The sequence below is a fragment of the Heteronotia binoei genome, chromosome 21 (genome assembly GCF_032191835.1).
Source record: "Heteronotia binoei isolate CCM8104 ecotype False Entrance Well chromosome 21, APGP_CSIRO_Hbin_v1, whole genome shotgun sequence".
In the NCBI taxonomy this organism is placed as follows: Eukaryota; Metazoa; Chordata; class Lepidosauria; order Squamata; family Gekkonidae; genus Heteronotia; species Heteronotia binoei.
In genome coordinates, this window is record NC_083243.1 from 52,285,634 (window position 1) to 52,304,591 (window position 18,958).

Here is an 18,958-nt window from a genome sequence, read left to right on the forward strand (position 1 = left end):
TGTAATCATATTTCAAGAGCTTTTTCTTAAAGGGTCTTTTAGGTAAACCTAGTCTGTCAACTACAGTTATGGACTGAACAACACAGCCCAAGTATGACGACTGTATCTACTTAGTTTCACAGGATTCTGGAAAGAAGTTGATGTTAAGATCCACTAACGTTATTTCCAAACACGTGAACTTACTGTCCTGTCTGTTTGCCATGATTCAGTGGTAGAGCACTTGCTTTGCATGCCGAAGGTCACAAGGTTCAGTTCCTCATATCTCCAGTTAAAAGGTTCAAGCAGCAAATGATGTGAAAGTCTTCTACTTGAGACTCTAAAGAGCTGCTGTTAGTCAAAGCAGACAATACTGACCTTGATAGAGCAATGATCTATTCATGCGTTCCTAACCAATGTTCCCTCTAAGCTCCACAGTGTTGTAAGCAGAAATTCTATCACATAGGAGAAAAAAGTTAGTAGCATCAAAGTTGTGAGCAAGTCTACATTTGACTATTGCATAATTTAGTTTTTTAGAAGGTTATTTCCATAACCTTGTAAAAATCTCAGAATAAATTATTTTAAATTATATTTAAACTATATTTTAAGAATGCTTTAAACATTATAAAAGAAAACAGAATCAAGTCAAATTTCACGCACCTCTTTCCTCTATATTGGTAGACCTGGCCTCTAGAGAACAGGTCTACCTATCCCAGTCTACTATATTGGTAGATGTGCCCTGTGCTGAGCCTTAGGGAACATACCAGCACTACTTGTGGGGGTGCAAGGGGGGGAGGACTCTTGCACTCTACCTTTTTAGAAAATGAAATATGACAATCAGCATCAAGTATAACAGAGGAAGAACAATCACTGTGTTTAACCTAACAAACAGGAACCGTGACTTACCTAATAAACACAAAGTTGCTTAAATGTTATCAACCTGCCCAAACTACTTATTTAGTCAAATATTTATATTCCACTATCCCCTTCAAGGTAGCTTACAAATCATACTGAAAAGCATAATAGGGGTGTGCAAAAAAATGCTTTCCCCCAGCTCCACTGTAGCCTATGGGGACCATTATATTCAATGGCCCCATAGGCTATAATGGAGAGTTGATCTGGGGGTATCTGAGGTTCTGTGGGGATGTTTTTTGAAGCAGATGCACCAAATTCGCAGCTTAGCTGCTGATGTCTGTCTTCAAAAACATTCCCAAGTTTCAAAAAGATTGGACTAGGGAGTTCAATTCTATGGTCACAGGTGACCCCATCCTCCATTGTTTCCAATGAAGGTTGTGAGCAGAGAGCAGAAGCCTATGAGCAGTCCATTGAAAATTTGTGTGTCAGCACACTCTAGTGCAGTTTAGTGGGAACTATGCTCCTAACGATGTGCTTTACATGACTCTGAGTCTTCAAATGCTCTTTTCTAAGTACCTCTACAAAGTCCCCAGGCCAAGGAGAAGCCAAAAGCTCTCTTGTAATACCTTAATAATTTGCCTCAGAAGTGTCATCATCTATTGGCCATGTTACAAAGCCACCACACTGTCTTGATGTGCAACCATTGCTAAACAAGACCCCACACAGCTGAAATCAACAGGCCTGGTAACAATCCAAAGTTGTGCATACATCGAAGTACAAAATCAAAATAGGACTCAAAGGTACAATCAAACATTAATCGACCTGCCTGTTCACTTTGTTCCTCACATGCCTCACACCTTTGTTCCAACAATGGTAAGTTTGACTCAAACTGCTTCCTATTTTCCCCAGCCATTTTCCTAAACCTGCCATAGCCTTATTGCTCAGACATTCTGCCTTCAGTACTCAGCCACTGTCGTATGTAGGGGAAAAAAACCAATTGGCTATGACTTAAAGGTATCCTATCAGTTTTGACCTGTTATTTGTAAAAGCAGACAAAAACCATAATACTTAAGTTTTTTTTAAGGACAAAATCTGAACCGTAAGCCAGACCCAAACCTATATGTGCTGATTATTAATAAAGTGCCTGGTATCAGGACAGGCTGTGGTTATTTGCTTCCCTAGAATACAGTGGCAGAAAGAATAAGGGGGTGCATTCAGGAACACAACTGTGGTAGGAAGGCAACACCTACCCTTGACACTGGAAAATTCTGGAGTGAGTTAAGCTTTCCTCCACTTACTACTTTCCTCCCACTGCAGCTCATTCATGGGAGATGCCAGACTTGCCCAAGCTCCTGCTGCTCCTGCTGAAGCCCCAAATTATAACATCACTCTCTCCTTCCCCCCCCCCCCGCACCAGCCCCTTAAACTATTTTAAGAGCTCAGTTCCTTAAAAAGTGTAAAAAGAGTGGGGCATTCATGAAAAGGAAAGTGCTAGGCACTGATGGGAATCAATTGAGAATATGCTAGAAAGAATCACAGTGTGCTATGGTCTGCACACCCAAGAACTGTAAGAATCTGCCTCTTATCTATAGCTAGGAAACCAAAAAGGGATACAGAAACAAAAGTCTGTTTTTGACTCACAGAGAAGGGTTGAAGACCATCCTTTTCAAAATGCTTGTGGTATAATTTCCCTTAAGCAGCTGTAGAGAGGCTTAGAAGAAGCACCTGGCTGTGTGGAAAGGATGCTCAACAGATAGCACTTTTCTATTTCCCCTGACAGCATGGCATCTCCCATCTCATCCAGCTCCATTACTGTGCTGAGTTCAGCCACTACTGCCCATTTCCCCTGTTGACATGGATAGAAAATTGAGCAATTACCCTTAAATGCCTCTGTCTCAGATCCCCCAGATTGCTACATACACAATATTAAGCCCTCAATTGCCCCTGGCCAAAAGTGGTTTAACCAGGCCTGTCCTTTAGGAATTAAACAATTTTTGTTGCTTGCAAGAGTTTATTATTCCTAAGGTTGTCACTATATTAAATCCTATTAAAGCAGGTTTCCCATGGTGCAGTAAGCCACAGACCTTCTCTTTGAGTCTCAGAACGAAAGGGCTTGGATTGAAACATGACAAAAGAAGCGGAGGAGCACCGCCTGTTGACTCAGCATGTATTCCTTGTGACATAAAGAGACACATATGCACATGTGCATACAAAATCAATGTACTGACAAAGTTGTTTGTCAATAAACAATAGTTTCATGGATACACATTTCCACAGCAAATCTGATATTCATGGCAAAATTTGGATTTTTGAGAATCTTTTTTAGAAATGCATGTTTTTAAATCCTCGTGACTATGGAAATACATTAAAAATGCAAAGGCTGTGCCTACAAAAGGCTCCAGTAATCAGTGGGAGAGAATTTGGTGCTTTGTACAGTTATTTATTCCTTTGCTATGTCTTTGAATCACATTACATCACATTACTATTTCTGAATTGTATTTCTGAATCACATTACTATTTCTGAATTGTAGCTGTCCTTCCACCATTATCTTGTTCAACACTAAGTTGTGCAGAAATGGAAATATACAGAATGCAGCATGTAAACTGAGTATGTTTATTTTACATACATAAACTTGTACCATTTTAACTGTGCTGTAGAATTCTGAGTTTTTCTGAGCGCTAATCTATAGTATTCTTGGTGCAGTGTACCACTTATACTGCTGCTAAATGTTTTAAAGACATTTCAACAACACTATGCTCCAAGTGAGATGGACAGGACAAAAGCACATCATGGATGCCATCAAGGGGAGCAGATGTGTGTGAGAGGGGATCTTGACTGAGAAGTGGTGGAGAAATTGCTTAAATAACTAGTGCCCCATTGCATAATCAGCAGTTTCACTAGCTGATGGTGTGAATTAGCCCTTTGTCTCTCTTAAATGCTACCCCAGAGCTGGATCTGAATGCAAGAAATGTGCAGGCTCATCTAGATCAATGGTCCTTAACCATTCACCCTGACCTAGATAGTCCAGGCAAGCCTGATTTTGTCAGATTGCAGAAGCTAAGCAGGGTCAACTCTGGCAAGTACTTGGATGGGAGATCTCCTTGGAATACCAGAGGTGAGAAGCAGAGGCAGGCTTCATTCAGCCATCTCTCTTAATATCCTTTAGGTCCTCAGCAGGAGTCAGTCTCCAGAGGTTGCCATGACTTCCAGGTATGCACATACACATACATATTAAAAAAACCACAACAGTTCTAGGCCCAGAATTCACCTTTAATCCTAGGTAGAAGCATAGGACCCACTGAGTTGCAAGCATGTGGCAGGAAGTCACAGGGTCTCTGAACTTGCTTATGCTAAAAAGGAAACCTCTCCACTGCTGAGAGACCTCATCTCTCTGCCCTGGTGCTCCTCTCACCTTGCACACAAAAGGAGGCAAGGCACACTAGAAGTAGGTCCTCTCGAAAGGCAACAAAAAATGGCAGCCAGCTCTAGAAGGGCTCACAACCTGGTTGGTGGGGCTACACTACCCACCTGAGGGTTCTACCCTCTGGAATGAAGACCAATGAACTGGATCAATCCCTCATTCTATGCCATTTGTAGTTATTCCTTTATCTTTGCAGGCAAGTTTGGTCAGTCTTTTTTACTTAGATTACAGTGACTTTTTGTGCCCCTTAATCTAGCAAGTTAGTTTCCCCAGTAGACAAAACCCCAATCAGTTCAAATTTGATGTAGCACCTACTTGGCAGGAGGCAAATGATCTTGCCTGTCAGCTTTCCTGTTGGCTTAGTTAATGTTTCTCTAGGCAAGTGCCTTGAATATTTTCCATGTTTCTCTTGGCTGACAAAACTGTTCCTAGGTGCTGGAAGCCCACATCTGCGGTGAAACCAGGCATAGCAAAAGCCCAGCCAAAAACGCAGAAAACCACGGCTAGCAGCAGAAGACGGCCAGCCAGACAAGGGACCAGCCAATGTTGCACATACCCATTCCTTGCATATAGGCATGTTGCCAAACAGAGCAGGTTGGATTTTCCAAAAATCATTTTCTTCAGTTTCTCTGTATTGTTTTTGGGAAGAGTGATAAACTCATGAACCAAGAAGCACTGGGGTTGTGGAAAAGCAGACACAAGGCAGGGAAGACAAAAGCATCCACTGGGAGACATGGAAATGGGCAGTATTATAGTTAAATTGGAAAGGCAAAACACTTTCCACCAGTGTTCACTCTAAGCTGAGTTACTGTGAGCTAGTGCAGTTTTTTAGCCTCCAGCTCTCACACATTTCTGTTTTAGCTCAGGAAAAATGACCCCAGAGCAAACTAATTTATGCAGTAACTCACAACTTTAATGCCAGTAGCTCATGAAGTGGCATTTTTGCTCACAAGACTCCACAGCTTAGAGCAAGGGTCCCCAACCCCCAGGCTGGGGACCGGTAGTGGGCCGCCATCTGTTTTTCATGAGTCGCACAGCCTCCCAGCCTCCTCGTGGGCCTCCTCTCCCCTTCGCCCCCCGCACAGCCTTCCCCCCCACTGATCAGCTGATCGGCCAGGAAAGCTGCTTCGAGCTACCTCCTCAAGTGGGAAGGAGGCAAGGGCAGCGTCGCTTGCCACTGCTGCCGGCCGCCAGCCACCCTTCCTTTCCCTTCCTGTCCCTTTGCCTCCTGCCCCCCTGCGCCTGGGCTCTGCAGCCACGGCGTGCCTGCCTCCTCCTGTCACCTCTTTCACTTCCCTTCTTGTTGCCTCCCCCCCCCCTCCCGGCCTGCCAGCCATGGCGAGTCTGGTTCCTCCTCCGAGCCCACCACTGCCACCCGCCCCCTCCTTCCCTTTCCTTCTTGTCCCATCACCTCCCCCCCCCCTGGCGCACTGTGATTGTAGGCAGGGGGGTGGCAACGGAATGGGACAGAAAGGGAAGGGAAGGAAAGGGTGAGTGCCGCGGGCCCGGGGGGGGGTTGAAGTGCTTTGGGGGGTGCCTGCCTGGGGTGTGACGTACACTCGGCTGCCACTAGCCGCAGTGGTTTTTCCCCCCTGCAGCTGTTTGGCAGGGGGGGGCAGCCTGGGAGGACTTCACCACCCCTTCCCCAACCTTAAAATGGAGAAAACGGGGGGAGGGAAGAGGTGACGAGGCTGCACGGGGGGGCGAGGGAAGAAAACGGGGGTGGGGGAGGATAGATCCAGGTGGGCAGCTGTGTTGGTCTGAAGCAGTAGAACAAAATAGGAGTCAAGTTGCACCTTTAAGAGGTGGCGAGGCTGCACGGGGGGGGGAGGAGAGAGGGAGAAAATGGGGGGAGGAGGAAGCGGTGATGCTGCGTGGGGAGGCATAGCAGGGAGGATGAAAATGGTGGAGGAAAACAGGAGGGAGGAGGCCCCGCGGGGGGGAGGCTGAATTGAGTCCCCCCACCCTGCCTGCTCTGGGCCGCGGTTGGCAGGCTGGCCCTGGAGCTGGTCGCTGGGGCCAAAAAGGTTGGGAACCACTGGCTTAGAGTGCGCATTGCTTTCCCCATGTTTTGGGCCACTCATCTCCTTCAAAGCCAAGGCAGGTAATTTCCAGACTTCTCCTTCCATATGCTACTGGTCTCCATTACATCTTCTCCAGTTTTGTAGAAAAAACATTTTGTTTCATACAAGTATAATGAATTCATCACTTGCCTCCCCACTGGAAATTTCCAGTTATCTTATCTCTGCTAGAGAGCCCTCACAAGTGTGAATGTAACATGCTTTCATTTAAATAAAAAGGAAAGGGTCTTACCTTCTCCATCATCAGAGGCCTCCAGGCTCTGCTGCCTCAGGCGGTGACTGGAAGAAACCACACAGGGAAAACAGCTTTAGAGGTCAGACTGCAATACAGCTAATTCTGAGCTCCTGTTGATTACAACCTCCTCTAAAGAACAACAGAATGAACCATGAGGACTGCTCCTTCCTGTACCAGTTACATAGCATGTGAAATATTGGGGAAGAGGGTGTATTTTCTCTGTATCTCTTCCCAGGGCTTTTTTTTCTAGAAAAAGCCCAGCAGGAACTTATTTGCATATTAGGTCACACCCCCTGGCATCACCATTGTTTCACACCGGGCTTTTAGTAGAAAAAGCCCATAAGGAACTCATTTGCATATTAGGCTACACCCCCTAATGCCAGGCCAGCCGGAACTGTGTTCCTGTGCATTCCTGCTCAAAACAAGCCCTTTGTCTCTTCCCAAATATGTCACTGCTGCAGAGCTGTAGCCACAACTCTCCTTGCTAGGTAGGGCTGTCATGCTTCCAAATGAACTTCAAAGAAATGAAAATAAAATAAAACAGTAATTAACTAATGGAAGTGTCTACAACTCTGTCACTAAGTGAGATGTGTATCATGTGCATTTCATTCTTTGAGAATTAACATCAGAAGGTGCACAAAGAAAAATTATATTTAAGCATGAAAGCTTTTTATCTATTTATAACGCCCATTTTCCTTAAATAAATAACCTTTTTTCCTAACCCTTGACCCTCAGTAGCACTTTGCAATATTTTTACCATCAGAGTAGCTAAAGAGAGCCCCCCCGGGGTGACTTATGTGTTATAAGGGCAACAGTAATCTTAAAAAAAATTCACCCTGGGCCAAGAAGAATCCATCCAGGGTGAGCAGAACTGCAGAGTACCAGCATCTTTGGGAACATAATTCAGTATGTTTTTAACAATAAGATTTTAGGAAAACAGGTATCCTTCAAAAGACATTGTCCTGTCACAAATTCAAACTTTTTTTTTTAAATAACAACAACAACAACAATATTTTAGGAGGCAATTTAGGGCTCCAGGTGGTATGGAGCATGCACTGACCCCAGCCTTGCTACAGCTCTGCACTTTGGGACTTTTACCATTATGATACCACCAACCCTCTCCTTAGAAAGTAATCCAGATACATGATCATGCTTTTCATCTTCTAGGGTTGCCAAGTCCACTTGCTGTGGTAGGGGGATTTGGGGGGTGTTCTGGGGTGGGCAGGACATCACACATTATGTCCTGGATGCGATGATGTCACCCAGAAGTAAAGTCATCATGTTGGCGACACTGCATACAACACTCTGGTTTGGAGCAAAACTATGTGGGGGGGGGGGGGGCGTTGCTTTCAAAACCATAGAGTTTGCCCCAAAACTAAAGTGTTGCTGTATGACATCCACAGAGTGATGATATCATCTGGAAGTGATGTCATCATGTCATCAACATTCCTGTTTGGGTGTGGGGTTTCCCTCACCAATCAAAGTTCCCAAAAGTGAAGGAACCCACACTGGGACCTGGGTGCTGGCAACCCTATCATCTTCTGGTATTAGGTTAAAAAATATCAAAACATGACTTCATAATCTAAGGGCTCAGTTCATACTTTCAGGAGAATGAGGTACCAGCAATGGACAGTTTCAGATTGCTGGGGGAGGATCACATTTTGAAAAGCTATTTTATTTTGCAAAGTCTTAACCAGATAAGGTGGTGCTGTGGCTCAGTGGTAGAGCTTCTGCTTGGCATACAGAAGGTCCCAGGTTCAATCTCTGGCATATCCAGTTAAAGAATCTGGCAGTAGGTGATGTGAAAGACCTCTGCCTGAAACCCTGGATAGCTGCTGCCAGTCTGAGAAGACTGACTTTGATGGACCAAGGGTCTGATTCATTATAAGGCAGCTTCATGTAAGCATAGCAACGAAAGAACAGGGGTAGAGCCCTTCTCTCTGTGGTGCCAGTCTTCTATTTGTAGGAATTTCTGTATGAGAAAGAACATTCAAAGCTGGAATCTCCCACCAGCAGTCTCAAGTGGTACAGATCTCTGCCACCTCATTCTCCTGTGTGAATAAAAAGGTAAGCACCAATAGTTTCCAACTCTGGGGTGACATCGCATTACAATGTTTTCATGGCAGACTTTTTATGGGGTGGTTTGCCATTGCCTATGTGAATAGGCCTGTATATCTCCAACAGCACTGAAGGCAGAATTTCATTAACCATGCCTAATCAGTGCATTAGCAAAAAATGTACAAAGCCTCAACAGATATGGACTAAAAGCAAAAAAGAGAAGTCACATTGAAAAACGTGTACAGCTGACTTTCATGTAGGAAATTAGTGGGTGCTGGAGACAGTGAACTTACTCTTCAACTTCTTGCTCTGCATGTTTCTTTCCTGACCTGAAAGACAAAAAAAAGGCCAAAGCTTTACAAAGTGTAGAAGGCAGAAGGAAAACTCCAAATGGCTCTTTCAAGATGTCTTTGGAGACAAACACTTCAATATGACTCTCTAGTAAAAGCACATAACACAAGTCACAATTCAAGGGGATGATTTTAACTCCTGAAGCCCTAAGGAAATTTGGCTCTACATGACTGCAGCATGTTAGCAAAGGGTGTGAAACACACACACACACACAAAAGTCCCTGCCCTCCCAAGCTCAAGACTGTGGGGAGTTTTCAATGCAAAGTGGGAAAGCCATGTGTAGCCTTACTTTGCCTCGGATGTAGTATGCAAAATGCACACTTAATGACAATGAGGGGTAAACCATATGCTACATTTGTCTTTTTTATAAACTGTAGCTGCTGAGGCTATAATTTGAATGGGAAGATTGGTGTGGGAGAAAAGGGCTTTTTAACCCTTTTGCCCCATGTGTCTTTTGAGGGGAAGGGTGAAAATCAGGCTTGTCTACCTTTTGCCTTGTATGACATCAGTATCTCAGTGGTGGTAAAAATAGTCTGGGTAGAGGAAGAGTAGAATTTTTCAGCAAAAACAAAAGGCTGCATTAGGAGAAGCAGTTTAAAATTTATCTCTCAACACTGAGGGCCCTAACCAGATAGAAAAGTGGAACATTTTGAAAAGAAAAAAATAAGGTATCTGACAAAGGAAGCTCATACCCCCTCCCCAAAATCTTGTTGGTCTCTTAAGATGCTCCTGGACTTTAATCTAGCTGTTTAAATAAATAAAACATGCCATCCCTTCCAGTCACACCCACAGTCTGAGTAGTGACGCTTTCGTGAAAGAGTACCCTTAAGAATTCATAAGACAAGATAGAATGTAAAATTCCACCTTGTTGCAGAAGCTCTACACACATTAGGAACATGTGCACTGCGCCATGACAGAAACACACAAGTTTCCATACCATACATTTTACAGCAAAGGAATGATTTGCACTTCTGTTCTTCCTGTTTTCTGGTAGCGCCCAAAACTATGCTGGTTATATACAAAAATATTCTTTTAAATACTGATACCTGCTGTGAAGCAGATAAGACAGTTTTCAAAATCAAATGAAACATTTGTTGGCCTGTTCAATAAAAGGGGGATGACACAGAGGAACAGGGAGAACTGGGTAGGACAGACATAAGAAATGCTTTCCATTTGGGGACTCTCATATTCTTTATGCACACTGTTAATTTTAAAGTGTCATCTGAACACTAGCCAGAGCCACCAGAAAAGTGGTTGGGAATCTTCCATACTCAGAGGGAGGCTGTACTTGTTACTAGTTTGGCTCAGTCACTTGAGATCAGTACATTCTTCTTGCCATCCTTAGCCATAAATATCAAATTTGCTCTTTAATGGATCTGCCTTGAGTCAGACTGGAAAAGGCTGAGCCAGATGCCCCATGGATCAGAGAAAACCTGTCTGAGTTATTTGGAGTTCATCATAATAATGTGCTGTTGGAGGGAGGAGCCAGGTGGGGGGATGGCTGGCAGCTCTCTCCTTCTGTCTTCACCCCAGCAAGCCCAGAACTAATTCAGATCCGATTAAGGATGCTTGTTCAATATTCAAAATGTAAAACATGGAGGTTGCTGAACCAGCACTTTGAAAAGTTAATTAAATGCCAGGTTTCTTTTTAGCAGATACTCCATCACTTGCTGATTGCTTTGACTATTTCACAGGACAAAGTTTTTAAACTGCACTGGGAAATATCCTTTTGGTGATCTTTAGGAGTTGCAGCATTGCATGACATGGAACACCACCTGGGTTCCCTTTACTATCACATGCCCTGTTCCAAGGAGGAGCTCTCACCCCAGCAACCCTGAAGTGGCACACACTTCTTTAAGTATGCCTTCCATCTAGAATGTCTATGGCTCCTGCACAGCTTTCAAAGTAACGAGCATTCTCTCCAAGTTGCAGATGTTGACACCATAAAGCCTCAGCTGCTGCTACTTGTTAATGTGAGATGACCAGGTTACAAAAAGCTTTTTCTCCATGTACCATATGCAGATCCCTTCTGCACTTGCAAGACTGAGCTTTTAAGATGATGAGAGTTTCTAGCACTCAGGCTTTGAAGGACAAATGCTTGGACTTTTACAAAATGTTATTGCCAGCTAAGTTAATGATTTTTAGAAATTGTTTCAATGATGTGTTGGCTTTATTATTACCTGCCTTGGAGTCCATCTTCTGGTAAAAAGGCAGGTTTATAAAAGTTTTAAATCAATGAATCCTTAAAACGTTTGCCATTTTAAGAATTTTAAGACTAGAAAAGGACTTCTGAAGTCATCCTTTGACTAGATAGTACCTGAACTATACTTGGCATAATTTACAAAAGAATTCTGAAAAATGTGCATGAATCGTAATAAAATTGTATCTCTCTCTGTTGCTTGGAAAGTTTTTCTTGATGTTTAATGGCTTTTATCCTCCACTTCAGCCCCATGATTCATCTTTTTATCCCAAACGAGGATGATCTACAATTTTACCATTTAGATAGACATTTTACACTTAATGGATTGTACCCTACCACTTATCTCTGCTCCTGGGATCAGTGGAAGGCACCGCCACTAGCAGCAGGGTAGGATAGTCCTGGGTTTGTAGTGGCCCTCTAATTCTAACAAAACGTATTGTTTAGTATAATTTTAAAATTTCAAAAAAAATAATAGTGAAGTATCCAAGGCAAGTTATGTATCTTACCAGTCTCTTTTGCTGTACAAGACACAGTATCTTTTACTCTCTCACTGCAAAGTTATGCATGCTTTAGCCTTCAGAAAAATTAGACAACATATATTAGGGTTTTCCATTCTATATTCTCATGCACAACCATGGAAGCGTTTTAAAAATCTCACTATTCTGGTCTCAATTAAAGAAGGAGGAATGCTATAGTTCCTTCATGAAAAAAACAATGTTTTTTTTCATGAAGGAACTATAGTGTTCCTTCTTCCTTAATTGGAAGGAAATAAGGGGGCAAATGAACTAGAATTTAAAGGCCCAAAGGCCTGTTGTATACTTCCTAAAGTACCTTTGCCTAACAAATGTTAAACAATGGGGGAGGGGGTTCAAAAATAAGTAAGGCCATAAAGCAATCTGTCCACAGCTTTGTGATACAGAAGAAAAGAGACACTGACAGATTCTTATATTACTAGTATAATACTTTCTATTATGCTATTTGAGATGTATACTTTGGAAATAGCATTAGTGTTCTCTAAATACACTCAAATATGCCAATGGTGCTCTCTCCACCCCTCATCTCTCCTCAAAACAATATACCAGGTTTGGGGTGAGGCAGCAATTCTGTTCTGTAAAGGTTCCTGTCTCAGAGGTTAAGTGCTAAAGGGTGAAAGATAGCACTAATGTAGACATCATCTCTGCTAAAATGTTTCTCTCTCACTTAATGGAATATTGTGGTGATCTAAATGGAGACAAAATGATGAGGCTCCAAGAAACGCGAGCATGTGATATTCATGCAGGATGACAATGTTTAGTGGTTAATTAGACACCGTTAACTTGTTTTAAATGGGATGTAAGTGGGATAAATGGGGGCACATGTCCTTGAAATCTTTTAATGTTTGTAGATCATGGATGACCCTGGTTATTCTTCCTTGCTGTAGGGCAGTATAGAGAGCTGAGCACTAAGAGGTCAACCTCTTGCACGTCAACAGTGCCATCCTTTCTAAGCCCACTGACATCCTCTGCCTAGGATGGCACAGTTTATGTGTTTCTTAAGGGGAAATGGGCAGCAGGGAAACAATGGAGGGGGAAGTATAGATGGGTGTGCATAGAAGATGCTCTCATGATCGTAAGCAACAGAATGACTGAGAATAAGAAGGAAGAGTCTGATCGCACCAAAGATGTAACCTCCATCTTCCAGAAACCAGTTTCTTTACAATCTATTTCAGGGGCATCAATTATAAGGCCTATGGGATGGAACTGGCCCTTCCAGGGCTGTTATCCTGCCAGCAAACAACTGATGCATGGGAGGAAACAAAGGCTGCTCAGAAGGGAGTGCGAAGACCCACTCCAATTGTAGCTTCAGTACGGCGGAACAACCTTGTTTTTAATAATCTAGTAGAACCTCTTTGCTGCGCTGGCAGTCTCATTGGTAAGTTGGGAGCCACTAGAGCCAAATTCATGCCAGCTCAGGATTCAAAGGTGAGGTCACCTACCTCTCCACTCAGCCAGTAGCTCCGGAAATGCAGTCCCGGGCCTGCTGGTGGCCAGTGCCACTGCCATATTTATGGCCTCCAATGCAGCAGCTGCGCTTTGGCCCATGGAGGGGTGTTCTTTGGCAGTTTCTTCCACATATTGGGGGCCTAGTTCTGACACTGAGCAAGCTACTCAGCAACCAGGTCTCCCTCTCCCTTGGACCACCCAGAGGTCTTCAGCTGTAGGTGGTTGCTGCTTCATGGAGTGGTGGTGCCAGCAATCTCATTATACTGGTTACTGGATAGCCTGGGGTCTCTGCGACACATGCAGCTTTATGTGTGCAGTGCTTGCACTATCTCAGATAGAGCCAGTTTGGTGTAGTGGTTGTGAACTCATATCTGGGAGAACCGGGTTTGATTCCCCACTCCTCCACTTGCAGCTGCTGGAATGGCCTTGGATTAGCCATAGCTCTGGCAGAGGTTGTCCTTGAAAGGGCAACTGCTGTGAGAGCACTCTCAGCCCCACCCACCTCACAGGGTGTCTGTTGTGGGGGGAGAAGATATAGGAGATTGTAAGCCACACTGAGTCTCTGATTCAGAGAGAAGAGCGGGGTATAAATCTGCAATTCTTCTTCTTCAGATGATCCAGCAGCCTCAGTGTGGGGCAACTACTGCTGCATAGGGGTGGCACAGCTTGCTGATGATCTTTGGATTGAACCCCCAGCATCATTCTGCCACGCAGGACTTTTTTTGAGCAGGTGCACAGGAATGTAGCTCTGGCTGGCTTGGCTAGGGCTCTAGTTCAAAAAAAGGTCTCCAGCAGAGGGAAGATGCTAGGCAGCCACACACTCCCAGACCACGCATTCCGTCCTCTCTGCCACCTCCAGTCTCCAATGGGCTTGCAAAGAGAGTAAGAGACACGGAGCCACCTACAAGTGCTGCTACCCACTCCACCACATGTGGCTCTCTCTCTCTGGCCTTGTTTGGGGGAGGGGCAAAATAAGATCTCTCATTGGGCTGTGTGAGAACACACATCCATGAAATGCAACTGGTGGCATTGTACTGTTCTGTGTCAATATGTGAAAAGCAACCTACTGAACGAGCGACGTTACCTCTGGTGATGTCAGTGGGTGCGCCTAATATGCAAATGAGTTCCTGCTGGGCTTTTACTACAAAAAAAAGCCCCGCTACCATGACCATGAATCACCTGGCAGCCTTGGCCAGAGGTGCAAAATTGGATACCAGATAATGGAAAAGTTAGTTCCATAGTGTCTTGTGAAGAGAGAGGAGCTCGCAACACCCTGAAGTCCAGGCTCAAAGCATTGGCAGCAGGAGAAGACTGGGGAAGGGGTTTGCGCTCCCCCTCCAGGCAGTGCAAGAGCATCTGTCCAATGCTGTACTGCTGGATCTCCAGTCTGCCCATGCAGGTTTTCCTCTCCCCCACCCTCACCCCAGCTCATTGGGCATTGCAGTGAAAAATGTACTTGGCCATAAAGGTTTTTAATACTATCCTGTAACTTTATTTATCTTGGCACCATTACATCACCCTTGACGAGACATGTTTAAAAAAATAAACTTATGCCAAGGTCAAGAAGTGCGTTCACCTCTAACAGCCAAGGAAGAACAAGTGACCAACCTAAGAGACTCTATGAGGGCTGGGTAACAGCAAACACTTCAAAACTGAGATGATATTTAGTTGAGTTTTTGCAGAAGTCCTGCTCCCCCTTTCTCCTACTAGTCAGTGTTCCTCAAGCAGGGAAGCCATACCATTTCCAAACTCCATGACAGCCCCAATATACTTCACTTGCCCCCTACAGCACAATTCATTTTTAATATTACAAGAGTTGAATGAGTATTGACAGGGCAGGATTGCCTGTGGAACACAAACCGTCCAAGTTAGAACTGTACTGGGACATATACATTTGTGTGTAAAGTGTGCTCCCTTCTGGCTAAACATGCTACAGCATTCCCATTTCATTCCCCTTACTGCTATACCATTATTGAGTGTGTGTGTTTTAAAGGCATCAGACCATTGCTCTGTCCATCAGCTTGTAACATTTATGTCTCTCAGACATAAAATGAGCTTTTCCATTTTTAAAAGATTTTTACCAAATATTCCCCACACATCATTCTTCTACCCATTCTATTCATTCCATTCATAGCCTCCCCTCAATAGTCATATCTGACTTTCTTTTGTTGAACTTCCCCCCCCTTTATGGATCTATATACATTTCAGGGGCTCTGTATTCAAGAAAGGTACAACTAAAATTGCCTTTTCTCCAGTCCCACTCAACATATTTCATGCCAGACACCCAGCAACATATTCTATATTTCTCATGGAGGTATCAGAGTCCCAACACATAAATCAAGGTGTCTACACACAGAAAGTACACGGTCTGAGTTTTCTTCTCTGGAGTGGTATGCAGATTCTGAGGAGCCCAGTGGTACAAACTGAGGGATGGGGATCCACAGAGCACTGCAGAGAGTCAAGGACTAAAATATCAAAGGTGGTATAGGTTTAGATACAGAAACAGCATCACAGCTGAAGGGGATGTTTCAGCACAGTTGTGAACATAATTCCTGCCATGCCTAAGCACTTTCTCTTTTATGAATGACCCATAAAACTAAAGCCCCTTGAAGATGCCCTCTTGCTAGGAGAACAGAAGGAAAAAAGAGGAAAGGAAGGTAGTGATGTTCACAGACATTTTATTTTTGAAGAGAGGATTCATGAAAGGGAAAACAGGGCAATTTCTTGTTAGGTTTGCAGCATTCAAAATACCTCTCCTTCTGAACAAAACTACTAAAAACATGGGGTATTTTCAAAAATTGCCACTGGCTCAAGAGACGAAGGAAGGGCAGACTTTTATCTCAAAGACCAAAACAAGGATTTGGAAGTCTGAAAACCCAACATTTCTAGCTCTATGGTTATGGTCTTATGGATAGTATCTGCTTAGGACTCAAACTAAGACTTGGGAGAGAATTTCCAGTACCTACAGTTTCCAGTACTTACAAATTCTGTGCTTACCCCCACTTCTGATCCTTACCAGTAAAGATATCACTTCCCCTTGTTCAGGGATTCCCACTTCCAGCTATAGGATTCCAACTTTTGCTAAAACTGAATTTTTTTTGATCCATATAAAGTGAACTGATCCATTTTCTTATTTTGTATAATTTACTCATTAGTAGTAATTTTAGTATAGTCTTAAAGACCAGCTACAACTACCTAAATGTCACAAGGTAATTTCTAAAGTTTGTTATTGCCAGCATTTCAATTTTAGGAATTAAAAAAACAATTTTGGTTTAGCTTTTTTCCCTAAGATACTTTATGCAAACATTAGCTTCTTTAAAATTCTGCTTGATGCTATCCTTTCTTCAAGTCTGCTACTGCTTCTGTATCCTACCCCCAACCCAGCTGTTACTTCTTTTTCCTTCCTGGACTAGGATAACACCAGCTAATCTGAAGAATATAGTGAATGGAAGAAAGTTATCATGATTATATTGTTTAGAATGGCTTTGTGATCACTTCACTGAGTGTAAATGAGAGTGAAAGCAATGCTTCCCAGATCAGTTACATAGCCAAACAAAGATAACACAATTAATGGGATCGGGCCACATAGCTATGCAGCTAGTCAGACCTTGATAACAGTATTATCAAGGATAAGGGCAATTCAGAATGAGAGCAACTGAAGGCAATGCTAACGAACAGGTGGCCATTTTTGCAAGGAGTGTTAAAATCATCCCAAAAAAGGAAGTATTTTCTGGTACTGTTGAAAATGTTAATGAAAAACAATGGGCAATTTTAGCTCAGTCTAATCACTATGACAGTCTATTATTACTGCATTTTAACTACACTTGATTTAGACGAGTCTCCAGCCCTACCTATGGGTCTGTTGAAGGAACTCTTGTATGCTGTTTTGAGGTACTTTTGTTGGTGTTAGGAAGCTGGGTATGGCAGAAAAGTCAGTGAAGTCAAATGAGTCAGCTCTTCTGAACATTACTCTCTTCAGGTAGAATATGTTAGAAGAGATTTTAAAAACAAACAGAAACTATTCATATTGCACACAGAATATGCTCACAGTGTATGACATCTATGGCTTCACTAGTTACATTTCTGCCACTGGAAAAAAATTATGAGAAAACCTAGGCATTAACCCTAGGCTTTCGTAAATTAGAGAAATCTCATCGTTTTCAAAAAGTTACAATGCTCAGAGCTTCTTGTTTCTCAGAGCCAGAATATGACCAACAAATTCTAAATAAATAAAGGACAAGGAGTAACATTTCTTCCTCAGAATACTCACCAAAATATTTTATATCCAGTAAAGGCTTGCTATTTTAGCTACCTAACAAGTTCAAAATTCACACATATATATGAAGAGCAAGCACAACAAAAATTCCCAGCCCATTTCAAGGTTTCAGGGTTCACCCAGGTAAGAAATTAACCAAATTCTTACAAAACTTTTGCTAAGGGACTCATTTCACATTGATGGCTTTACTCAGTATCCATGCGCTGTTGCTTCCTCCTTCCCAGAATTCACTTTGTGCTATCATGGCTTGAAAAACCCTGCCTTAAACATATCAGCTATCCCTATCCAAAAAGTGTTTAAGGAAACTTATTTTTTAAAACAACAACAAATTGAATTAAGAACATTTATAAAAATCCTACCCTTTCAGGTCAACCCAATAAACAGCAGAAAAGGGAAATGATCAGTTGTGATTATCCCTTTAAGCAGCAGTCATTTTGTAGAAAAAAGGTGGTAGAGCTCATCCAGGGATTGTTATGCAGCTGTACATACTATTCGATGGACAAGGAGGTGGAACTCTCAGAAGGAGGAGGGGGAACTCTCAGAAAGGTTCAGGAGCTGTGCTCCTCTGAGCTCCCACTGAATCTGAGGCCTGCCTTTAAGTCATATTAAAACACAAAACACGTTTTATTCTGTGGTCACAGTAGCATTGGTGGGATTTAGTTATGGAAATGCTACTGCTCTATCCCTTTTGCCGTATTGTTTCTGCCAGGTCTGAACATACTGGCTGTGAAAAGACAAGGAGAGAACCACCTCAGCAATGACACTGAAGGAGAAGAGGACAGGAGCCTGTTAGCATTCCTGAAACATCCACTCTATAAAAAGGAAAAAAAAAATCCAAACCCACACACACTGCAGCTCTACCGCCATCTTGATGTCCTTGATGCGTGCTGATGGCATGGAGGCGGCTGGCACCAGAACAGCCCAAGAGAAGGAACGAGAGGCCAATGGAGATTTATGTGAGGAGAGTGAGATGGACAAGGTAAAATTGTCAGGAGGAGTTGTTAGAAAGTAAAATATATTGTGACAATTCCACTCCTGCCGTTCATCAATAAACTGACAGATCATTTAGTGTCAATTAGGTGTGATAGATGGACAAGTCCCCATGATCCCGGGCCAAAATTAATGGCTGGGAGGGAGAGGGTGATTGAAAATGACGGCTGACATTGAGAAGAAAGTCCTGAAGGTCCCCAAGGGGCCATTACTTGCCTCATTCCCTTGCAGATCAATGCAGGGACAAACCCAAAAACAGACACTTCAAGACAAAACTTAATCAGACTTCTTTTCCTTCTTCCCAAGTTCAGTTCACTCCTGTGGCACTCTGCTTCCTGTGCCCTCCCTTCTCTATCTCCAAGGTCTGCAACAGGTGGCAGATTGAGACAATGCACGTTTGGTAACCTCTGTTCCAGTTCAGGCTCCATGTCTACATCCATAACACAACAGCATTCCCAGGGAATTCTTCATTAGATGATGGGTTCATTCACACATGTTAACTGGTCACTTATTTGCTCCACACAAGGACTCA

The 18,958-nt window shown here is 43.2% G+C and overlaps 1 protein-coding gene across 1 annotated transcript in view; it reads right to left on the bottom strand.

The window, feature by feature from the left end:
- The window catches only part of IFT43 (intraflagellar transport 43), a 67,335-nt gene that overhangs the window by 20,114 nt on the left and 28,263 nt on the right, over nt 1-18,958 (bottom strand). The window contains exons 4-5 of the mRNA XM_060262480.1: nt 8,921-8,956; nt 6,567-6,613 (exon numbers count right to left, since the gene is read on the bottom strand). Of these exons, the coding sequence (XP_060118463.1) occupies nt 6,567-6,613; nt 8,921-8,956 (83 nt within the window). The remainder of the gene's footprint in view (nt 1-6,566; nt 6,614-8,920; nt 8,957-18,958) is intronic.